The sequence below is a fragment of the Miniopterus schreibersii genome (genome assembly GCF_964146895.1).
Source record: "Miniopterus schreibersii genome assembly, chromosome: 10".
Lineage (NCBI taxonomy): Eukaryota > Metazoa > Chordata > Mammalia > Chiroptera > Miniopteridae > Miniopterus > Miniopterus schreibersii.
This window is the reverse complement of record NC_138110.1, coordinates 65,258,282-65,283,547: the sequence shown is the minus strand read 5'-3', so window position 1 is coordinate 65,283,547 and position 25,266 is coordinate 65,258,282. Positions and strand designations below refer to the sequence as shown.

At 48.0% G+C, this 25,266-nt stretch overlaps 1 protein-coding gene across 3 annotated transcripts in view; it reads right to left on the bottom strand.

The window, feature by feature from the left end:
* Positions 1–15,484: 15,484 nt before the first annotated feature.
* Positions 15,485–25,266, bottom strand: part of SMOX (spermine oxidase) — a 36,086-nt gene continuing 26,304 nt past the window's right edge. Inside the window, exons 3-8 of one of the 3 annotated variants that reach the window (XM_081148794.1) lie at positions 24,475–24,701; positions 20,335–20,508; positions 19,415–20,174; positions 18,366–18,526; positions 16,452–16,541; positions 15,607–15,999 (exon numbers count right to left, since the gene is read on the bottom strand). In XM_081148794.1, coding sequence (XP_081004920.1) covers positions 15,862–15,999; positions 16,452–16,541; positions 18,366–18,526; positions 19,415–20,174; positions 20,335–20,508; positions 24,475–24,701 — 1,550 coding nt within the window. In that variant the 3' untranslated portion in view covers positions 15,607–15,861. Of the gene's footprint in view, positions 16,000–16,451; positions 16,542–18,365; positions 18,527–19,414; positions 20,175–20,334; positions 20,509–24,474; positions 24,702–25,266 lie in introns of all 3 variants that reach the window. The other 2 variants (XM_081148795.1, XM_081148796.1) reach the window with 2 other exon arrangements.

Genomic DNA, 25,266 nt, shown 5'->3' with positions numbered 1-25,266 from the left:
GGGGGACAAAGGAACACGGAGGCCCTGCATGGCTGCCCCACTGCCTCCCTAGGAAAAAGTCATTGTGACCGGGGCTTCTCAATGGACACAATTTCTCCTTACTGCCGACTGGAGGAACCTTGAGGACCTGTCGCTGCCACCCACGGGCTTTGGCGCAGACTGGATGAGTGTGTTAGAAGCCTGCTGTATTACTCGGAGCCCCACCCTCCCCTGCCGGTACTCCCCCGTGCCCACCGCATCACCGGCCCTGCCCCTGTTGCCACCCCCAAGGGCCTTACTGTTTACACTCTGTACATAGCTCCTTGTGCCTGTGCCCGTCACCTCTCGCTGGGATCCGGAGTGGTCAAATGGGGAGAGCTTTATTTGTCATTTTGAGACGTATTTATTGGTAAGAGTACTTCTATTTTGTCCAAACTGTGCAAACTGCCCCTCTTTAGCTTATAACCTATAAAAAACTACTTTTTTTTTTTTTTTTTCTAAAATTCTTCAAGTACTAAAGGCCCACAACAGGATGGGCATTCCTCCACCTTTCGTTTCAACTTGACTCTCTCTCTGACGGCTGCTGTCCCTTGGGACTTGTAGCATGGCCAAAGGACTCTGGAGAGGGAGGTGGTTGGCTTTTAAATTCACATGATTAGTCTTAGGAACCAAACAGTAATCATAAACACAAACTTTCGCTTTGTCAGTCTCCCCAGATGTACCTGTGATGTTCCAAGGGCCTCAGTGGGGAAGGCAGCCATCAGTTAAATGGGTGAAACATTACAAGAAAAAATATACAAGCCCAAGTAGACAGGTGTACATGCCGAGTGAGAGAACACCTACCTAGGAACCGCTTGACACCCCATGAGGGCCCCACTATACAGCACATTGGCCACCCTAAAGCTAGGGACTCTAGGATATAGCCCCTGTGGTGTCACAGAGGCAGGGGCTGTTGGTCAAATCAGGGGTCAGCAATGGGGCAGACCCCAGTATCAGAGGATCGGGCTCCTGGGCAAGCGTTGATAGCAGGGGAGGGTCCCTGAGCAGGGTGAACATTGGTTCCCACAGGCTGGGGCAGTTAAGCCCACAGGAGGTCAATGGTAGGGGCAAGGGAGCACGACAGGGAGGATATCTTCATCAGGAGGATTTTTAGGTGGGGGAGGGGGCCTCCTTGCCCCCATAACAGTGGAAATGGAGGCAGGTGGTGCGGGAAGTTTGGCCAGTACTTTCTGTAGGCACAGTGATCAATCAGCAAAACACTTCCGATGTTCAGGCCTCAGCCCCCATCTCCTGGGCACAGCAGCCTTCAGCACACAGCTGCCTCCTCCTGTGCCCCCCACACCAGGCACCGAGCCTTCAGGAGATGGGGAAGTGCTGCAGAGGCCCTAATGGGGCCATGCCGGAGCAGGGGCATCCAGGGACCCAGTTCTAATCATCAACAAAGCACTGAGCTGCTGGCCTTGGTCTCAGGACATGTCAAAAAGCTGTAAACTGGCCAAGAGGAATGGAGGGAGTAGCAACAGCCCTTCTGGAGGAGGGAGTCTCTTGCCAGTGACTTTGGAGCATTTGGAAGAAGTGCATTCACTGCACTTTTTCCTGGGTCCTCAGGGGCCCCGGCCCTGCAGCCTGGCCCACACAACTCGTTAAAAACTGTCCCTGAAGTGCATATAAAAATGGGCCATATCTCCAGGAAACCCCTGTGAAATGTCAAGGTGATTGGGGAGATAGGGAAGACTCAGTACCCATCAAAATGGGAATAAGAGTTCCTTTGCACAATCCTCAAGAAACGAGGGAGTTTGTTAGTGAGAAGGGTATGGTCCTATAAGATGTGACAGGGGGAAAAGCAAGTCTCCAAAGACACTGGCATTTGCCCAATCCCCTCCCCCCGCAACTTAGAAAGCCTCATTCCTGCTTCCCACCCAAAACCTCTAGCTCCAGTCCACCCTCCCTCTCAAGCTGGGCTCTTGCCACCCATCTTGCCTTGCTTCCCACACTCTTCGGGACCTCTGTCCCCAACGTTCCACGGGACCACTTTTGCAAGTCACCTGGGACCTTTCATTTCCCTAATCTCCTCCCATCATCTGTCTCTGCTGCAGTCCACACTAGCGGCCTCCCCTGCTTCCTGAAATGTTCCCCCCCTGCTGAGCCACGCCCCTGGGACCTCTTCCCGTCCCCTGACCACACTCTCTCAGACTCCTGCGCAGGCGCCTCTCTCTGTCCTTAAATGTCCCCCAGGGTTTTCTTCTTCCTTTTCTCAACTCCACACAATCTCATCCTTTCCAAACCACCTCAATCATGTACATAAATGGCTCCCAAGGGTCTGTCTCTAGCTCCAATGTGTTTATTCATTCTCCCCCTGGGTAACTCCCAGACACCCCAAATGCAAGCCCACTCACCTTCTGCAAAGCCATCTCATCTGCTCCATGCAGGCATGACATGGCCACTAGTGCTGAGGCTTCAGGCTCCCTGGGGCGTCAAGCCTGCCGCCTGTCCTCTCCACACTTCATCGTCTTCCCAAGATCTTCCATCCCCTGCCCAGAACTAATCCCTGAGTGTAACCTTGGTCTTCCTGGTAGCACCAAGATCACCCTGGCTTAGTTCACTGATAGAATCCATAGCTGTGTCCATCAGGGAGAGAGCTGTCCGTGCCCAGGGCTGCTCAGGACTGGGTGTGAGTGTTCATTAAATATTGGATCTGTGGGTCCACTGACCCTTCCCTGGGATACTGCACCATTGTCCACCTGTTAGCTGGCTCAACATCACCATTTTTGCGAGACCCTCAACCCATCTGGTCCCATCAATCCTCAAGGAGCTAGAGCCTGGTCCTCCCCCAGCCAGAGAGCCAGCTACACTGTGGACCTCTGCAGGAACACCTGCTCCATGTGCCCTCCAGCCCATCTAACCCTCCCACCTGGAGCCCCACCTCCCCACAGGGCTCTCCCCACCACCACTGCTCCAGGTGCTGACAGGCATTGGGGAAAGGTTGGGGCCTTGGTGGCCCTCTCCTCAGTGACCTGTCAGAGCTCTGACTCCTCAGTACCCTCCTGACCTTGTTTCTATTCCCATCCTATTACACCCCCAGGGGGTTACATGTTCACCATATACTTGGAAAGAATTTCTTTTTTTCTTCCTGTGGCTTTAGCGAAGCACAAAACCAGATGCTTGCAAAGGCTAAACCATTCCCTCAGGCTCTCTGCTCAGAATAGTTCTCTGGGGCGCCTGGTGGCCCCAGGTGGTACTGGGAGTGGGACCTTTGGGAAGGGGCGCTGCACTCACTCTCCTGCTGGCCCCAGCTGGCACTTCTTCCCTTTCTCAACCCACCCCTTGGCAGAAACTGGGAAACAAAGGGAATCCTGAATAGAACTCAGACTACATTCTCAAATTGCTCTGGTCTGGGTGAGAATGAAGTGGAAATTGAAGGAAGAATTTGGAACCAAGAAGAAATCCAGAAACAGGGACACAACAGGCTGAGCTTCCAGAGCCAGGAGCCAGAATGAGGGATGCATCGGAGGCAACTCCAGTGACCTCACACTGACATTTGCGGAAGTCCTGTTACTGGTGGCGGAGTTAGACATTAGACCTCGGTCCTTAAGTTCGGCTAAGAAAGAATTCAGAGCCAAGAACTCAAATACAAGCAAAAGTTTATTTAGAAAGTCACAGAAGTAGAAGTGAGCCAGCTGGGCTGCAGGGACTCGGGAAACAAGTTACAAAGGCAAAAGAAAGGCCCTTGGAGCTTAGGAGGAGGAATGAAAAGCAACACACCTGAGAGAAGAAGAGGGGCGAGGCTGGGGACGGGTATAGGCGCTGGGCCCCTTGCCTTAAGGTATCAGGGGAGGATCTCAAAAGAATGTTCAACTTTCCAGGTGTGTCCTTTCAGGGTCGTGGCCTCTACTGGTTGGTCAGCACTAAGGTAGGGGGTCATTAGTCATTGCATCTGGTCCTAATGTCAGCCATGGCATTGCTTCATCTGATTTTGTTGCTTTTCTGGGCCTGGACCTCAAACACAACTGAGGCCTAAATGTCATCTTTAGTTTGACCAAAACTCTATCTCTGTGGACCCAAGGCTCTGCTCCTAAGATTACTTGATGCTGACCAGAACCTCATTGTCCTGAGGGCTTAATGCTTAAGGGAGTGGTCATGCAAGGGCCTGTATGGGAGTCCTATGCGGTTATTCTCCAGCCCCCTCATCCCTCCTCTAAGGGAGTCTAAACTGCTTGACTAGTGATATGAAAGGTCAGAGGGTGTAAACAGCATGATTAGTGACATGCTTGGGGAGGAAATGTCACCCTGGAGGTAAGGTTCTACCCTATAATACTTGTTTGCCCAGTTTTTCACATTGCTGGGCACCCAGAACTTCCTGCCTTGGTGACATTCTGTACCTGGCCTATCATTCCTGCCCTGCTCATGCTTGTCTTAACACCTCAGGAAACATTTTTTTCCTGCTCCCCTTTCACCTCCCCCTAAATTTAAGCATTTTCTAAAGTTCTACTCAGTTTCTTTCCTTTCCTTCTTTCCTTTTTTTTTCTTTCCTTTCCTCCAATGCCATCCATAGGAGCACCCATGTCCCAAATCCACATTTCCAGCCCCAACACTGTCTTCACCACCTCATACTTACTTTGGTAAAACATATAGGGTCAACTCTGATTGTCCACACGCAAATGTTCTCCTGACTCCAATAATGAAGCTCATGCACACCATTGGTGTAGAAAAGATTTGTTTTAAATCACGGACAGATACCTCCTAACTTAAGGTGGCATCCTACCAAGCCATTTATGACCCCTTCCCTTAAAACACCAACAAAGACCTAAAAAGAGAAACTCAAAACGGTTTGGAAAGTAAGGATATCAGTCAACCATTTGCAAAGAGTGGGGACTCCAGAGCTGAAGAAGCTGCATTAAAAGGCAGATTCAGGGGCCCTGCCAGAGTTTTGCTTCCACATTAAAGGCTCTATCATTTCTACTGCATGTCCCCTACTCCTCTCCCCTAACTCCAAGAAGGGCTTGCCAGTCATCTAACCTCCAGCCAGGTCCTACTGCCTAGCAATTGCTTTCTGAGTAGCTGAGGACATCTACCTGCTCGCTGGACTGTCCAGGCTTGTGCGTCTGAGGTCAGAAGGGACCTTGAGAACAGAAACAGTATCATTTCTCAGGTGCTTTATTTGATGGAAAAGGAATGGCCAGCAGCTCTGAATTTTTAGAACAAAGTTTTTCCTCATAAGCTGAGAATTGGGCAGTGGGGAGTAGAAGATTTCCCTCGGTCTTGTAGAGCAGAACTAAAAGGATGCCCACTGGCTTCTGTCTCCTCCAGCTCCTTGAGCCATAGTCAAGCCATGAAATGCATCTTCCAGGGACCTGCATCCCTTGGCCCATTCCTACAAGTTCCTTTCGCCGGGACTGAGCCGCCCTTGTATTCTGGGTGGCTTCCTTGTCTATGGATCCACTGCTCACTCTATCACTAGTGCTTAGAAATATCTCTTTTGGGCTGGATGACTCCCCTAAGTAGAGGTATCTCAGTCAGCTATTGCTGTGATAATTCTGCAAAACAAGCCACCCTGAAATTCACAGATTACAAGAACAAGCATTTGTTTTCTTGCTTATGTTTATGTCTGCAGGTCCTAGGTTTGGTTTCAGGCTTCTATGGACTCAGTCAGATCTATTCCCCTTTTCTCCATATTCTCCCTAAAGCATCAGCTATCGGGGGCATGTTATTCTCATGACAAATGGCGAGTACACGAGATGCCAAACCTAACTGTGCAAACATGTTTAAAGCTTCTGCTCATATTGCATCAGGACTGTTCACATACCATTGGCCAAAGCAAGTGGGATGGCCAAGCCCAAAGTTAGTGTGGCAGGAAAATATACTCTGCTCCAGAGGGATAGGAAAGTGATTGGATATTTGCTGAATAGTCTTCCAGTCTAGCTCAGAAAGCTGGGTTAGGGTTTCAAATGGGGGGAGTGATGATGGGGGGGAGTAACAACCTCTTTAGTGGGAGGAGATGCAAAGTCATATGGCAAAGCACTTGGTGACGTCACTTATGCCATCACCTACCATAAGTAGCAACACCAATCTAGCTCTTGCCCTGAGCTAGCGCTGGTCTAAACTGGACTACCCACTCCTGTAGCCTGGTACAAGGACCCCACCCTGCCAAGCCCTAGGTTTTCTCCTCTGTCACTAGGGCCCAGCTTATACTTTCTTTGTAAGAATCAAATGAGATCCTGTTGTAAGTATTTTTGAAGACTAGAGGGAGCTCTAAGAAGAAACTGTAGTTTCTTCAGCTAAGTAGGGTGTCATTTATACATAAAGAGGCAAAAGACAGAAGTTCCCAAACATGCATGAACTCTTCTATGAAAAAGGACCCCCTGACAAAGCCCAGTCAATGCAAATACAATGAAAACAACAAATCTGAAATGAAAAGGGGATATAACTAAAGTCACAAGAGAGAATACATACTTGAACAATTTTAGAAGAGTAAATGTTTAAGCCAACACGAAAAGGCCAACTTTCTAATAAAATATCAATTGCCAAAATTTCATCTCACCCCCAAAAGTAGGAAATCTTAACAGAACATTAACCATAAAAGAAATTAAAACAATAGTCAAAGATGTACTTCCAAAAAAAAAAAAAAAATGTACTAAGTCCAGCCAGTTTTGCAAGTAAGTTCTTTAAATTTCCAGGAAACAGATAATTAACATTTTATACATACTTTCCCAATGCATATAGTAAAGAGATGTAAAACTACCCAAATTGTTTTAAAAGCTCAAGAGGGAATGGGGAAAGCCCTGGAAAGCTCAAGAAAAAAATCTTAGGTCACTTACACACATAGATGCAAAAGCCTAAATAAATATATGCACATGAAATCCAGCAAGACCAGTGTAGTAGATTGTATTACTGACAAAACCTTCCCTGCCCCAACCTGCTGTGTACTTTTCTGCAAGAGGATTATATGCCTATTCACTGACATCAGACTCAGTCACTAACTTGATTTGACCAATGAAATGTGGATGGGAGTAACACATGCTACTTTTGACCAGAAACATTAAGATGTTCCATTATCTCTCTTTTCCATCTACCTACCACAAGATGCTCCATCAACATGGGTCTTGGACTTAAGAGGACATAACATCAACCTTCTGGGCACATGATGAACAAGAAATAAACTTCTGTTGTAATTCACTAAGATTCAGGGGTTCTTTGTTACCAGAGTAGGACTTAGTCTAATCTGACTGATACAACAAGGCAAAGACTGTCCCAAAAATACAAAACATTAGAAATGTTATCAGTGTAATTAACACATTAGCAGATAATAGGAGAAAAACCCTATGATCGTCTCAATAGTTGCAGAAGACATTTGATAACATTCAATATTCATTCATAATAAAACATTCACAAATATAGAAGGGAATTTCTTTAACCGGATAAAAGGTATCCATAAGCAAATGGCATGCTTATTAGAAACGTTATCAACATTCCCATTAAATCAGGAATAAGGCTGCGATCTCTATGTTACTCTTTTACGCAACATATTAATGCAATAAGGGGGGGGGGGGCAGGCATGTTGACAGGACAGAAACTTGACTTTCAAACTTTGCAGGTAATGGGATCTACCTAGAAAACCCAAGATAGGTGACTGATAAATAATCCAAACTAATAAAAGAGTTTGTAATTTAGCCAAGTCTAAGTCAATATTTTAAAACAAAATTCTTCCTATTCCCCAGCAATCATCACCAGATGCCATTTTAAATCAGTGGGGAAAGGGTGGATTATCCAACAAGTAACACCGGGATGGCCAGACCCGGGCTAAGTACAGACCTGGATCCCTGCCTCTTCCCGCAAGTCCACTAAAGATCTAAACGTATAAAATAAAACTTTCAGAATTACTTTAAAACATAGACTACCATCTTTATGACTTGAGATAAGAAACAAGGAGAGCCCGGCCAGGCGTGGCTCAGCGGTTGAGCGTCGGCCTACGATCCAGGCGATCGGGGTTCGATTCCTGTCAGGGCACATGCCCAGGTTGCGGGCTTGATCAATGACTCTCTCATCATTGATGTTTCTATCTCTCTCTCTCCCTCTCCTTTCCTCTCTCTGAAATCAATAAAGATATATTTAAAATAAAATAAAATAAAATATAATAAAAACAAGGAGAGGCTGAGAAAATGTCACAACCAAGAGGGGACAAACCAAAGGAAATGTGGTAACTAAATGTATTGTGTTATCCTGGATAAAATTCTGAAACAGAAAAGGGACATTAAGTAAAGACTAAGGAAGTCTGGTAAACTATGGATTTTAGTTAATAATAATGTTCCAGTATTGGTTCATTAGTTGCAACAAATGTACCATATTTAATGTAAGATGTTAATAATAGGGAAAATAGGACAGACTCTATATACTTTAAAGCTGTTCTTAAAAAAAAGAAGTCTACTGATACAAAAAAAAACCCTGATAGAACTGAAAGGATAAATAGACAAATACACAATTATAGTTGGACACTTGAACACTATTCTCTCAACAATGGCTACAACTAGACAGAGTCAGCACGGATGTAGATCACCACCACCCCCACAGGATCCAATCAGCATCTATAGAGCGCTCCGCCCACGGTAGCAGAACACATGCCCTTAGCAAGCACCGTAGGTCATGCACCAAGACAGAGCACATCCTGGGCCATAAAACAAATGTCAACAAATTAAAACCATCCAGTCAGAATTAAAACCATACAGTCAGCTTCACTGGGGACGAGATAAATTCACATTTCTTATTCATTAGTGCACCTACTTATTGAAGCTTAATTAAGCTTCTCTAGCACAGAGGCCGGCATACAAAAGGGAATCACTGAAAGTGTGGCAAACAAGTGAATAAGTGAATGAACTATCTCATGTTAGGGGCCAAGGCCTGCTTCTACTGCTAAGAATGAAAAATAAATGATACTCTAGAGTAAGCTACAATCTTATTTTATTCCTTTGTTCAATATTAAGTAAAGGTCCTGTCTGTGATTTATTGGGGGTTTGTTGTTGTTGTCTTTTTTTTTTTTTAATTCAGAAAAGCTCACGCAGAATCCAGACAACATTCTCCCGGCAGCGAGAGGGCTGTAGTCCAGCATGGCCAGCAGGTGGCGCCATAGGACGTGGTTCAGCCCCTGAGGTTGCTCTGGCTTCGGGAGACCCCGGGATCCAGGGCAGCCCTCCCCATCTCTCCCAACCACGGTGAGAAGGGGGCCAGCTCGGCCCTTCCTGGGTCTCCCTCAGCAACCAGAGACTCCCCACCAGCAACATCCAGGATGAGGTCAGTGAGGGTGCGCGTGTGGAAGATGCTAGGCTAGCGTGCAGCTTGAGTGGGGGGAGGCGAGGGAAGGAGGCAGCGAGAGGAAGGTGGGCGGTGGGAGAGACGGGCACACTAGGAAACGTGGGTGGGAAGAAGGTCCTAGAGAGAAGGGCAGAGGACCGGATGAGACGAGTCCCTGAGTCTGGGACATGGGATGCACAAGGGGGGGGTCACACACTTCCTGTGGGGGTGCGGGTGGTGGGAGGGGGGAGTGAAAAAGGACTGGGGTGAAGGTTGGCTATTTGTAGATTTGGTGAGAAAGTTGCCTCCAGTTGGCTTCTACTTTGTCTGTGGCACAGGAGACCACGTTGCCTGTTGACAGCGAAGAGGCAGGAGAGGCAGGTTGACAATGCCAGCCATCCCCGAGGGTGGGTCCAGAAGTTGGCACCATTCCGTTCGACTTCTTTCTTCACTTGTTCACTTATTTGATAAACAACTGTTACACCAGGTAACTGGCATTCGCTGGGGGGGGGGGGTACAGACAAAAAAATAAATAACACAGAATGACGAAAGGGAAGGCCTATGAAGAAACAAATAAGGGGAGGAAGTAGTGTACTGGAAGTGTTGTGAAAATGGGGTGTTTAGAGAAGTCTCCCTAGAGAAGTGGCAGCTGAGTAGGTATCTGAACACAATGAGAGAAAGAAACTTGAAAATACCTGGGGACAAGCATTCCAGATAAAGGGGACAACCAAGGCCAAGGGAGGGGGGCAGGAAGTGGGAGCCGGAAGACAGATCCCGTAAGGAGCTGGAAGTCACCTTTTATGCTCAGTGTGGCGGGAGTCACTGGGAACCAGGGGAGCACGACATTGGATTCACAGTTTTAAAGAATCGCCCTGGCTGCTGTGTGGAGAACAGGCTAAGGGGTGAGTGTGGGAGGACACCACGCAAGGGGCTACCAGAGGCATCGATGGCAGAAAGTTTCGAGTGATCAGATTTCGGATGTGTCTTGTAGATAAAGCCAACATTTGCTGATGGCAAATCTGATGATTGGTTGTGGAGTGGAAAGGAAAAGAGGAGCCGATGACTCAGGAGTTTGCCCTGAGCCAAACAGTGGGACCCCTTACTCAAGTCAAGTAGAGTAGGTTTGGGGAGGAGCAGATCGAGAGTTCTGTTTTGGACACGGTAAGTCCATGGAAAGCTCCGGTAGGCGGTGTGGTGTTGTTTGCTCTGCTTTGCCGTGTTTTGAGTCCAGCAGGTGTGGCTCCATGTTTTTCTCCAGCTGTACCTGTTGGTGACTCAGACACAACTGTGGAGAAAGCAGACAATGGATCCACAAATGGATTTTAACAGAACAAATGGCAAGAGAGTTGAGGATACTGGAAAGAGATCTAGAGAAATAATAGAGCATTGAAAACCCCACTCCTGGAACCAATTTTAATTAGTCAGGACTAATTAAGTTAATTTAACACCAGTTATAAAAGCCTAACACACGCTAAGTAAGCAAAAGGAGAACCAATGGCTTGTGGAAAGGGCACTGAAGTAGCTCAGAAATGGGAAGGAAGAGCTATATGACATCCGGTCTTGATTACAGCCTTGAACTAGTCATGGACAGATGACTGTGTGACCCTATGTGCTCCACAAAGGAGAGGGGGAAAGTGACAGATCCAAGTAGTAATGGGCTCTGTAGTGAAATGGATCAAAATCGCTCAAATACGGAGCTCACTGAAATAAAATATGCCTGACATGATCCCCTAACAGAGATCTGGGTTTTGAACACTCCTGCAAAATCGGTGTTCAACAACCACTACTGGAAATAGGAGGCAAGAACAGCTTTCACATCCATCATCTCCAGTTATATAGTTTGAAGCAGGGCTGTGACCACCCCTTTCTTATATGAAATACTTAACATGAGTTTAGATGTCCTGGATGCCACCTTGGTAGGGCCACAAATCCTTCTGTTTGTTGACATTTGATTGTCCTACACAAATCACGAGTGGCCTCCACCAACAGCCCAGCCAGTCATTTTGAGAAAGCGTGGCCTCGTGCAAACACTACCGTTATTTTTGGCAGACCATTCATTAGACAGGCAGCTCCTAGAACTGAGCCAGCAGCCCACCTCACTCTGCTCCTTGGGGTTACCCTTGGGCTCACCCCAACAGGCCCAAGTGAATGCAGGGTGGCTCAATCCAGACATGCTTCACTCCTTTGTTTGCGGGCAGGGCAGACATTCCAAGTGGCTCTCATGAAGTAGGAGCTAACATACTGCTCACCAGTCTAGTAGCAGCAAAGGTGGGAAGAGATAGTACTTGCCAAGTGCCCCAGGCCCCTTGAGGGAACATTTCTGAGGCTTCCACAAAACCACAACTGAACACCTTGCCCATGGATTTACTGATGCTGACAGCACAAGAAACAATGCAAACAATTCTACATAGAATCCAGTGCCAGGAAAGAACTTTCCTTTCAAGTGACCTTCCCCAGGTGATAGGAACTGGATAGCAGGTGTTGGCCAGAGCATGCCACATTTTCCATTCCTGATCGAGTCCTTTGGGTATCAATCAATGCCAAAGATGCTTCAGAAATAATCCCAACAACCAAGATTGCTCTACCCAGCAAAGCTATCATTTAGAATTGAAGGTCAGATAAAGAGCTTCACAGAAAAGAAAAAGCTAAAGGAGTTCATCACCACCAGACCAGCAGAACAGGAAATGTTGAAGGGTCTTCTTTAAGAAGAAGCTAATGAAGGAAAGAATCTGACGAACTAAATAGATCCAGAGACACTGACACAGACAACAGACAATCATATTTCAGAGGAAAGAGGGAAGGGGGGTGGAAAGTGGGAAGAGATTAGCTAAAGAAGTTATATGCATATATGTATAACCCATAGACACAGTCAATAATGGAGTGAAGGCCTGGGGAGGCGGTGGGAGCGAGGTGGAGGGGTCAATTGGGGGGGAAAATGGGACACCTGTAATACTTTCAACAATAAAGATTTTTTTAAAAAGAAAGAATCCCAGCAAGGAACTCATGCTATGTTGTTCCTGGTACATCTAGTCTCTCCTCACTTCTCAATGATTCTTGCTTTTTTTTATCTGCTTTGAATCTGCTTTTGAAGCTGCAGCTCATAAGTGCTACCCACATTACACAATTATTTGCTATGGAGGCAGTCCATTGGAGGGCTGACTGCTTTGGCAAACTCTCCAAGGCCTCCCCTCCCACACCAGTACCCACCTATGTCCCTGAGGCTCCCCCCGCCTGCCTCCCAGGGCTGCTCCCTTCCCCTTGAGATGGCACAGCCCCACACAAGTCCTTCTGGGAACCTGGATTTCCTGATAGGAAACAATCCCCGTCTCCCTCATGCCATGCAGCTGCAGGTGCCCAAATGAGGGGATGCAGGCAAGGGGTCTGGTAAATGGTGACATCCTACATAAATGCAAGGCCAGTCCTTATCACTGGAGAGCCAGCAGGGCATAAGCAGGTCCTTCGTGCCTTTATCTGCTCTCACAGTGCATCACCTCTGCTGCAAGGGAGAAATTCTCTCTGGGCCAACACAACCATACGTTTTGGGATGGGAGGGTCAGAGGAAGGGCATCTTCAGATTCTTTTTTAAACTTTTTAAATTGAGTTATATCATACACACAGAAAAGTACATAAATCTTCAGTATGTAACCCAATGCATTTATACCAATGTATACATCCACGCAACCACCAACTGGATCAAAATATGGAACATTTCTCTAAGCCAGAAAGCACCCCCACACTCCTTCCCAGGCACTACCCTGCCCTCATTTCTAACATCACAAATTAGTGTTGCACATTCTTGAACTTCATATAAAAGAAAACTTATGGTATATACAAGCATACCTCCTAGGAGATATTGCAGCTCCGTCCCAGACCACCGCAGTAAAACAAGTATCACAGTAAAACAAGTCATAATTTTTTTGCTGGTGCTGGGCTTGCCTTCAGTTGGTAAAAACTTAATATCTATAAAGTGAAGCTCAATAAAACAATGTATGCCTGTGGCCTCATGTCTGGCTTCTTTCACTCAACGTAATATTTTTGAGATTAATAGATGTTTGCAAATATCAACTCATTTTATTCTATTGGTATGTTAATGTTCCACTGGATGAATGTACTCCAGTTTGTCCATTCCACTGTTGATGGCCATCTGAGCTGTTTCCAGTGTTCAGCTATACAAACTGTTGCTATGAGCATTCTAGTATGTATTTTTGGTGGACGCATGCACTCATTTCTCAGGAGTGGAAATGCTGGTGGGCACATGACCAGCTTTAGTAGAATCTGCCACATAGTCTCTCAGTGGGCCTGTACCCATTTCCACTCTCTCCAGCAATGATCTAGATTTTTTTTTTTTTTTGGATGGCAAAAGCGTCTTCTTTTCATTGTGCAATAGAATGAGCCTGCACTGTGGAGTCGGACAGACTGCGATTCAAGTCTCAGCATCACCACCTACCTGAGTTACACTAGGTCTGTTTTGCTTCCCCTTGGGGATGTATTGCCCTCCGCAGCCTAAGCTGTCATCCACGTCCAATCAAGAGACCATGCGCCCAGCATTTATAGCTGACATCTTGCCTGGCAGGTGGTTAGCACTGAACAAATATTCTTTCCCTCCCTCTTGCCCACACCTGAAGCTCCCAGCATGCAGTCACCAAATAAACATTTCAGAACTTTTCATCCTAAGGAGTCATTTAAAACCCCTAACCTGTGATCCTGAGACTCTTCTTAGACCTTCTTCCCCGTTATTTACGTGATGGCCACTCCTGTTCATCCCATCACAGCTAGTGGGGGAAATCCAGGGCGTGGACAGGATCCATTTCCCACAAAGTAGCCTGAAGCCAGGAAGGAGACAGACACTCTTTGCCCAAAGTAAGGTCAAAATTTACATTGTCTGTTTAAGTACTAATTATGGAAAGAGCTCCAAGATACATTATCTTAACTAAAACAAGCAAAATGCAGACAGGAGGAATAGTTTTTCACTCTTGTATAAAAAGGACGGAGAAGGGTATATATTTCTTTTGCCTTATATCTGGAAATGGATACACAAGACTACCAACATGGGCTGCGAGGAGCAGCAATAGTACTGCGGACAGGTCTGGGGACAGATGTTTCGGTATAGCCTTTTATGACTTTTGAGCTTGAAGAACCACATCAATAGATCCTCTATTCGAAATATTTTTAATGTATGTACTTACATATTTTTAAGTTATTCATTAGGTGAATATAAATCCCTGACACAAACTCCATGAAGATGTTTGGGGGATCAACCCTGGCAAAGCCAGATGCCTGTTAGCTATGTGCGTGCAGGTTGGTGTGCACGTACATGGGTGCAGGCAGGCATGTGCACAGGCGTGTCTGCATGTCGTATAGTTCCATAATAACCCGAGGTGAGGGGGGACAGGGCAGTGCCCTAAACTTCCAAGAAGGAGACCCAATCTAAGCTCGTACAGACTTAAACCAGGGGGCCCACCTGGCTTTTCACAACTTCCTCCACCACCCAGCCCCTCAACTCTATAGCATTTGAACTCTTATCAGTAGAAATCTGGAGTAAAAATGACTAAATGTTCTTTCAGGTTCAGTGCATGTGTGTAGATGCAGCTGTGTAGGTAGAAGGGTGTAAGATGGCGTATCTGTGTGGGAGTGTGTGTGTGTGTGTGTGTGTGTGTGTAAGTATATGTAAGGGGGGTGTCTGTGTGTATATGTGTGTGTTTTTACTCAGCGAAAAAGACCATCCCCAATAAGGGGTAGGCCCTTGGAACACAACAGGTGGGCAGCACTTAGGGATATCCCCTTGCCCCCCAAATGGCCACACTATCCACCTTCCCAGAAGTCAACGGCAGCCACCCAAGGGCCTTGAGCCAGGGCCCCATGGCCAGGTGATACTGATTAATAATTAATGGAACCACAACAGGTGTCCCCTCCCATCGAACTCACCTTCATCCATGTGGCCATGTCACCCAATTAGGCTATCAGAAGTCCAGCAAAGGGCCAGCAGGCAGTCCCAGGCCTATCCTGAAGGAGCAGTGAGAGGCCCTTATCCCTGAGGGGTCTTTGCAGCAGGAGGGCAAACCACCACAAATACAATGGAGTGGGGGATATCCCTTTCCAGTAAAGGCAGGCACCTCCCTTTCTGGGGGCACAGCCAGGCCACAGCTCTTCCCACCACCCCCACACTCAAACGGAGTGTAATAAACACACACATGAGACTGAGAAAAAACAGAAGAGAGAAGCTGAGGAGCACAAGAAGGATAAGCCTCTTTTATTATCCCAAAATGCAAAGTATTGAAGGCACTTACAATAACAAGGGGGGAGGAGAAGGGAGGGGAGGGGAGAGGAGGGGAGGGGAGGGGGGAGGGGAGGGGAGAGGAGGAGGTCAGAGGTCAGAGCAGAGGTAAATAAACGGGCCCCACCCTAATCACCACCCGGCAGGGAGAAAAGGAAAAGCTACAGGGCTAGGTCTGAAGCCAGTCAAGGTGTCTAGCTCTACAAAAGATATAAATCCATTCTACAGAGGATTAGGAAAATAGGAGCACATGGCATCAAGGGGCAGGGCTGGCAATCACGAGTTAGTGGTTCTTTAAGGAACACACTCAGCAGTAACAAGGGACCTCAGGTCCCCTGCTGGAAGAGGTCTCTATACATCTCGATGAGACGAGCAGCTTCACGCTGTCCAGAGAGCAGAGCACCATGGGTGGTAGAGTAGTACTTGCGGTGGGTGGCCTCACCTGAGAACAGCACCTGCATGGGCTGGGTGGGAGATGGGGAAGTGAGAGTGGAAGAGCAAGAGAAGCCAAGAGGCCACCTATCTGCCCCAGAAATCCCCATCCATACTACAAGTCAGAGGAATGAGCAAGCATCTGAGATGCAGTTATTGCTGCTTCCACAGGATGAGGAGTTGCCCGCCCCACCTGGCCACATTCCCCTGCTTCTGCCCCAAACACCAGGCCTCAGCTCTGTCTGCTCTGAGGCTTTTAGGAGTCTTGGCTGTGCAGTCTCAGAGGCTCATCGTGCCTCTTTACCAGTGAACTCAGGGAAAGCAGTTTAACCTCCCTAAGTTTTGGCGTTCTCATCTGCAAAGTGGGTTTATACCACTTGCTTCTGAGGGTAGTTGGAAGGATTAAGTGAAATAATGTATCTAAAGCACTTAGAACCTGGAAGAACATAAGCACTCGATAAAATTAGGTGGTAATTTAACAAACCTTTATGGAGCCCCTGTTAGGATCCAGGGACTGTTCTGGGCACTTGGAAGATAAAAGGTGACCAGGCTGCTGCTTTGAGGAGCTTCCTTGCTGGTGGGGAAGCCAGACACGAAACCCAATTATTAACGGTGTCATATGTGACATGATGGGTGTTTGGGTGAGGTGCTGAGAGCCCAGGAAAGAGGCTCATGATCGGAGGGGTACACACAAAGCTTCCCAGAGGACAGGACCTTTAGACAGCTTCTTGGAAGATGCTGGGTAAATAAACAGGCAAATGACATTTCAGGAAGAAGGAAAGTGGGGGCAAAAATGCACCAAAGCAGGCCTTGTTCAGGGGACAGTGACAATTTTGGTACAGCCAGGTCTCAACCTTGAGAAAGCAGGCTGTCTAGCTGGGGTCCAGGCAAAGCACAAGTGCTCAGATTTTAAGCTTGAGTTTGGACTTCCCCAGGGCATCTCAAACTGAATGTGCAAAGGCACCAACTGGGGATACTAGTGAAGTTTTTAATTCAGAAGATCTGGGGTGGGCTGAGAGTCCGCATTTCTAACACGTTTCCAAGTGATGCTGGGGCTGCTGGTCCGTGGACCACCCACTTTGAGCAGTGAGGCTTTAACCCACCAACAAGGAGCACATAAAGGCAGTAAAACTGAAAGGGGAACTCATACTATGGCAGAGGGCAAACTCCCACATCCATTCTCTGTTCTCTTCAGTAACAAAGCCCTGATTTTTAACTGGGTCCACTGCCATCCGGAATAAAAATGATGTATCCTAGCCTTTCTTGCAGCTGGTATAGTCATGTGGCCAAGTTCTGGCCAATTAGTTCCAAGTGCACTGTTGCTTACAGACACTGATTCAGCCCCAAGGTTCGCCTCCCCCTCCTTCCAGCCTAAAACGAAGAAGTGAGAGCAGCAACCTCTGCAGCCCTCTTGGACCACAAGGAGGCCTTGAAGATGGAGCAGGCTGCTAATGATACGAGATCCTGACACCTACTCTGGATTTCCTTTTGTGTGATAAAAGTAAACTTCTGTCTTGTTTAAACCACAGTTAGTTTTGTTTTGTTTTGCTTTTCAAGGGGATGGCTATAAAAGCAGTGAGAACCTTTTCCTCTCTCCCCTGAGCACGGCAGCCAGGGCAGGCACAACGCACCTTGCTGGTTGGTTGACTCCACGTTGGCGGATGGAGAGGGGCCAGTGAAGGCACCAATTCCATCAAGAAAAATGTTTTAAATGTAATTTTGTTGGGGTTTTAACATTTATTGTATGTGCATACTTGCAGGGAGGGACTCAAAAACACTTTATGGGAACAGAAATATGTATAATTATTTCTCTCATATTTATTATTTTCTCTATATGTTATTTATTATATAGTTGATATGATTTAGGGGAGGATAAGTATTCTCAATTTTATATCTGAAAACATATTGGGGGGAAAGTGAAAACATATCGGGGAAACTTACTTTCATGGAATCAATGCTGTCCAATAGAACTTTCCATGATGACAGACATGTTCTAACACAGTAGCCACTGGCCACATGTGGCTACTGAACCTGAAATGTGGCTAGTGCCACTGAGGACCTAAAATTTTAATTTATTAATTTAAATTGTAATTAATTACCGTAAATGAAATGTGACTAATGGCTACCATATTGGACAGCGCAGCACCAAATGGCTGTTTTTATAACCTCAAGAAAGCGTTTAGCATCTCAATTTGGTTCCATCTTTTCTTCCAGATGTTAAGTGCAGTTTTTGTGTTCCCTTCCATTAGAGGAGGCACTCCACCCCTGCGTTCCTTGGTGCCCCTCACTGAATACACTGCCCTCCTTTCCCTGGACAAATGCACACGCAGAATGTGCAGCGCGGGCGCGCCGGCCCGCCCACCCTGAAGCCCGCACGCAGCCCGCAGGCCGCACTCACCGCCGCCTTGGAGCTCTGCGTGTAGGGCAGGGGCTTGGCCAGCTTCTCCACGTCCGCCCCGCTGGAGCCCACCTGCGTGTACGAGTAGGAGCCTCGGATGTAAGGGTTGCTGCCCCAGGCCGAGCGCAGGATTCGCCGAGGTTTGGGAATGTTGGGGTTCCCTGTTGGGGAGTCAGAAGAGCCAAGAGGAAGGATAAGAAGTAGCAGCGCCCGGAGGACGCCCCGCGCAGAGCACCCCGCGCCCGGGCTCCAGCGGCGCCAGGGGGCGCTGGGGAGGCGCGGAGGGGAGGGGGGCTGAGGTCCGCCCGCCTCCTCGCCACCCCAGCAAAACACCTCGCGCCCTGGGCCTTCATTTTCCTGCCCGAAGAGCGCTCTAGAGAACCATGTTTCCTTCCAAATTCAGGGGCTCTTGTGGGGCTTTCCCGGGATAGCGAATGAAAGACGTTCAACTAAAAGAATCCCACGGCGAGACACAAATCCACCGCTCGGCAAGGCGGTGAGTGGGACATGAGCAATCTGAGGTTTGGCGGTGACATCTCTGTGTTTACCAGCAGCCCTTAGAGAGAAGAAACACAGAGCCTATGGTTTTGAGTGTCTCAACCGCCAGACAGGAGCCCGCAATTTTGGAGCCCAAGGCTGAGACGTGGCAGCTGGTGGCAGCTCTCCCAGTGGCCTCCGCCACCTCAGTTTCACAATCTGTGGGGACGAGCGCTCCCACATGGCCCATGGGATTCAGAGGGTCTGGCGGAGGACGGTGCGCGGGTGAAAGGGGCGGGGTGATGGAGAGGGGCGGTGGGGGGGCAGGAGAGGGGCGGTGGGGGGACAGGAGAGGGGCGGTGGGGGGGAAGGAGAGGGGCGGTGGGGGGAGGGGAGGGAGAGGGGGAGGGAGAGGGGGGAGGGGTGGGAAGGGGCAGGGGGTTGGAGAGGAGGGGGGAGGGGCTGGGGAGAGGAGGAGGGAGGAGAGGGGTGGTGGGGGAGGGGAGGGGCAGGGCAGGGGGGAGAGGAGCTGGGGGGAGGGGCGGGGGAGCGGGTGGTGGCCCAGGCCGCACCTGTGAACTGCCGCAGCATCTCCGTGCAGATCTCCGCCACCGCCTCGTCGTCGCACTTCTCCATGACCAGGGCCTCCTCCCCGCAGATCCAGCCGCTCAGCACGTGGCCGTAGCGCTCGGGCGGGTAGAGCACGTCGAAGCCGCAGATCTTGCGGTACCAGAGCTCGGGCGGGTAGGTGAGGGTGCGGCTCTCCGCCTCGTCCTCCCACACGAACTGCAGACTGTTGCACTCGGGGCCCCAGAAGGGCTCCTCGAATTCCAGGAAGATCTTGTCGGTGGTGCCGATGCCCAGGCGGTGGATGGCAGCCACCTTCTCGGCGGGCAGCCCCGGGCGGAAGAGGCTGGCGTGCTGCTTCTTGAGCACGCCCAGCGACACGGTCACGATGACGTGGTCCGCCGGGATCACCTCGCAGTCCTCGCACTCCACCAGGACCGGCCACTCCTCCTCCTCATCCCGCCCGTCCCCCCGGGGCCGCCCTCCCCCCTGGCCGCCCTCCCCGGCGTTGTGGTTGTGGTCACCCTCGCCCCGCGGCTCAATCTCAGGGCCCCGGGGGCGGCCCGAGGCCTGGTCCCAGTGCACGCAGCGGACGGGCTTCCCCAGCTGGATGACGTGGGCCGGGATCCCCTCGGCCAGCAGCTCCACAACCCGCATGAAGCCTGAGGGGATGATGTGGTGGGCGCCGGGGATCTCCGTCCACTCCCCAAAGGCGCTCAGGGACACCTCGTCCATGCTGTGCGAGCTACTCTCACAGCTCTCCACCTGCGGGATGAGCCAGAGAGAAACCAGGTGACTGACAGGGCTGGGCAGGGGGCAGGGCTTGACCTAGGAGCAGCATCCCCTCCTCAGAGCCAGATTCCCCAGAATGGTCTTCCTGGCTCTGGCACCTATACTCAGCTAAGCTCCCACAGGTCCAAGATACCTTCAGGTACTGCTGGATCATGGCGAGCTTCAGGCGCTTGGTGGCCTCTGTGTCGTCAGGGTCATCCCTGATGCGGTTGCGCACCTCCTCCCGGGTGAACACCCCCACGCTGTTCTGACTCTCAGCATTGACTGGTTTACCATGCCGGAAGAATTCCTGGGTCAAGTTATAGACCTGCCAGAGAGAGCCGAAGAGGCTGAATACACACTCCCTCATCTCCCCTCCATCTCAGACAGGTCAGCCCCACACTTCAAGGATTTCCCCAGATATGCCAAGCCCAGGACCCCTCTGCCCTTGGTGGTGCTCAGTACTGAAGACTCAACAGGGTCATGGTTCCGGCATGGCAAGCTCCCTTGGGCAGCCAGCCTCCCCCAGACTCTGCCCCCTAAGGCGCCTGGGCCTGTGAGGGAGGTGGGATCGGCCCTGGAGGCTCTGTTGCTCGGCCCTTGCTTAGAAAAGTGAAATGTTTGGTGCCTGTACAGTTTGTGGGAAAGGAACCACCCCTCATGGGTTCAACATGGCCAAGCAGACTACCCACTTTAGAACTCAGATCTGCACACATTTCCCTTTTCTAAGAACCAAATGCACAAACCCCTTCCCTGCCACCTCTGCCGGAGCATGTCAGCTTTGCTCTCTCCCAAGAGGGCAGTCTGGAGTGGTGGCCTGGCCAGTGTTTTGAGGGAAAGGGAGCAGTAGGGGCCCTGAAGTCTAATCTCCCAGGAGACAGTGCCCGACCCTGCTCAGATCCACACAAGGTGCTTTACTTCTAGAGCTTTACTATAGAACTCAGACTCAGGTAAGGAAGATGGCCGTGTTGGAGCAGGGCATGTGGAGGGCAGAAAGGCCCCAGTGTACCAAGGAATGGAAATGCATTTCACAGGCCTGTTTTGTCAAGAACTTAACCCACATCTCATCAACAGAAAGAAATTAATGACCCCTGGAGTAGGTCCTACTGCCTACCTGGTATATCACTGCCATCAAACACTGGTGAGGTCTCTCTGAGAAAAGGAAGCCAGTCCTGGGTCAGGAATGGGATTCCCCAAAAGGCAAGGCCTAAGTCCCAACATTCATCAACAAATGTTTACTGGACTCTTTGCTAGACATAGGTTGTAAAAGTGAACCCCTGCCCTCACTCAAGTTGGAGAGACATCGTAAAATATACTGTGATAAAAAAGAGCCCAGAGATCAACCCAGACAACCTTGGGCAATCAGGAGATAGTCAGGTTGGCAGTGGGAGGGAGAGGAAAAGTATTTCAGGCAAAAGGAACAGCATACTCAAAAACGAGTTTTGCTGTGACATCTCAGTTTTTAACTGAGATGCTAAAAATCCAATCAAAGATGAAAGAGAAGGAGAGGAGGAAAGAGAGAATGTAAAATGCACTGTGTTCAAAGTGGTTCGGTGCTGCTAAAGTGAGCAGTGAGGAAAGAGAAAGTTGCAAGAGATGACTTTGGAAAGGCAGGCAGGGGCCGGGGCATGAAAGACTAAGGGTCTTGTCAAGGACTGTACTTTATTCAAGGCCCTGGCATCTCTGAAGGGTTGTGAGCATGACCACACGCCCACTCTCTTTCCCAGAACACTGGAAATGCAGGCTCCTTGGCCAAACATCTGTGGCTGGTGCCTATTAATGGTGTATTTTCCTTCCTAAAGTGAGTTTGAATTTGGCCAAGCACACATTCATGGGATTGATGTCTGCCCTTTAGCCCAGCCAGGGCATAGACCCTCACTCGGGATGCAGATTGGAGAAAGGTGGCATTGCCCACCCCAACCATTCCACTCAAGGGAAAGGCCCCCACATGAGATAGAAACATGAATTAAATGTCACTGAAGTATAAAATATAAAGAGGTAAATGAGTTAAATTGTTTATTTTTCCTCCCTCCAGTCACAAGACGCTGGGTGTTTGGCCTTAACAGAAGCCCTCAGCAAATTCCTCAGCCAGTACTACTGCCAAGAAGTCAGGCTTTCAACTTGCCGCCTCCTCCCTGCAATTTTTCCTTGGGTGATAACCAACATGGTAGCCAGTCCTTAACTTATGTTGTCTAGAGGCCAAATGCCCAGCTGAGAACAAACTTAGTTTATCTATGTGATTCTTTATGTCAATCACCAATGAGGACAGCCTTAACTGAACATGAATTTTTCATATGGATACAGTCTTCTGACCTGGGTTAAATGATACCTTTCCAATGTGACTCAAGAGAAATGAGACAAGCCTATGACAGCTAATACTCACCGCAATTCTCATTAAGCACTTTTCATCAGGATCTCATTTAATCCTCATGACACTATACAGTAGGTATAACTTTGTCCATTTTACAGATGAGGAAAGTAAGGTTCAGAGAGGCTCAATAACTTGCTCGAGATTATACAACTAATAAATGGTAGAACTGGCATTTGAATCGAGGTAGTCTCACTCCAGAGAGTGAGCTCTGTGATACTATTGCAACTCATTTATTTGTTAACAAATACAGGGTGTACCCAAAAAATGTATACACACTTTAACAGCTGATAGCTCAATTTTGAAAATGAAATGTAGTCTAATAAACACTATAATTATTCAAAGTGTGTGTATACATTTTGGGGGGGACATCCTATATAACGCATTCAAATGAGAAGCCCTTCAAAATCATCACCTTTGGAGGGAGGCTGCATGTTTGTTATGAAACCAACCTTGGGGAGGGCTTCACATGTTTAGAGCACACATCTTTAGAACAGCCACCAGCATTGGTTAACAGCCACACAAGAAAATCTGTCTCTGGACCCCATAGTTAACATCTTTTCCTTCTCATGCAAAGCATCACCACCCAGACTAATAACTCACCTTATCTATCTCACTTTCTACAACTTACACTCTTGGTTTTCAAAAATCAAACCCACAAGTAGAAGTTGATGATAATCTACTTTTAAGGACCTGAAGATCATTCTCAAGAGGCATCCATGCTTGAAATACTCACAGAGCATGACTGCCCAGTAGATCAGGAAGTTCCATTTTGAAGAATACTAGTTCTTATCTACTCATTAAAAATTCAGTCTCTTTGCACATGTGTGAAAATACACAATACCATGGGATTGCACACAATATACCTTGTGGGTGCACACACACTAAGCCAGCCTCACTGAGCAGGGACTACCCCAAAACAAGGGTTATTTCTCATTCCCATGCCCAAAAGACAGAAAATGTACAATAGATGTTTGTTGGCCAATTTATGGACCTAGAGTGAAGGGTCATTATACTCTAAATGCAAGGTATCAGAAGGCAGGGCTTACATGTTACCTTGCTTGTCACAGCACCACTGAAAGATACTAAAAATATTAACATATTTTTAAAAACCTGAATAAGACAAGGATATGTGCACTTCTATCCAACACTGTACTGGAGATACCAGCCAGTACAATAAGGCAAGAAAAAGAAATAGTCTTAGTCTGTGCTGTTCAATATAGTAGCTTCTAGACACATGTAGCAATTTTAAATTAAATTAAATTAAATATTTACTTACTCAGTTTTACTAGCTACATTTCAAGAGCTCAAGAGCCACATGTGTCTAGTGACTACAATACTGGATAGTACAGGTATAAACCATCTCGAATATTGTGGAAAGTTCTATTAGACAATGTTGGTCTGAGGATTAGAAAGGAAAAAACAAAATTCTCATCTTTTTTTGCATAGAATTATACACATAAAATTCCAAAATATCATTAGAATATAAATTAATAGAATGTAATAATAGATATAGTATTAGAATTAAAATAATAATTTACCAAGGTAGCTGAAATCAATATATAAAAATCAGTTATAGTTCTATATACCAGGAACAACTAGAAAATAAAGTTTTTCAAAATTACCATTTAAAAGAGTATTGAAAAGCAATAACAACGATTACTACCTAAGTGCCTAGTAATAAATCTAATAAAAGATGGTTAAGGCCTTTCTGGAGAAATATTTAATCATGTGTACCAATAATCTCTTATCTAGTACTTCTTCACTCATCAACTTCATTTTACCCACAAATTGTCCTGATATTCCAAATACAGGGCCCAGAGAGTGTGCAAGGACATGACCAGCATCTTAGAAGACTTCCCACATATTGCAAGGGTGCTCCCAGCCCCCATATTCTATGCCTAACTTCCCTGTTAACTACCTCACCTCGTTGTATAAATCGCTGAATTCCTCAACCACGTCCTTGGGGATCCTGTGGCCACGGTTAGTAAGGTAGCAGGCCACGCCATTCTTGGAGTAGAGGCTGATGCGGCCCACGCTGCGCTCCCCATCAGTTGTCTCTTCCAAAAGGCCATTGGCTTCTGCTAGATGATAGATGGGATTCCCCTGGGAGCCATGGATCCAGGTGGCTCCCAGCTCAAAGGTGGTGTGTCCTGGTGGTGACAACAATAGGCCCTTAGAGGGGTGAAGACTTCTTCAGAGAGGGTTAGAGTACTGTCTCACCCTCCTTCCTCCAAGAGGATCATTCCACCCCACAAAAGGGCAGGATGGGGATTAGGGTCTCCCTCTGGTACCCAACCAAAGTTTCAGTGAAAAGTTCCCAGTGAAACCACATGTGGCCCAAAATGGATTCCACTTCATTGCTAAGATAACTGCTACCTGAATGACTCAATGATATGCCCCAGAGTCACCACACTGGACTAATTAGAAGTGGGCAGACCAGAGGGTACCGAAAGCTAAAAGCCCAGTACTCTGCCTCTAGGGGGTTCCTGGTGGCCGCTAGGGGCATTTATTATTAATCAATCTTTAGAGTCTTAGGCTTGGGGCCCCCCAAGAATCTTGCCTGGTATTAGCTCCCAATAGGAACAGAATGGGGCCAGCATCCTGGAGACTCTACTAAACCTGGGGACCCTCCCCAGGGCCGAGCAGGGAGCTCCAAGTCACACAGCCACTGGGAAGTGATGTCCAGGCATGTAGTACCCTTCCTGACTCCAGAAA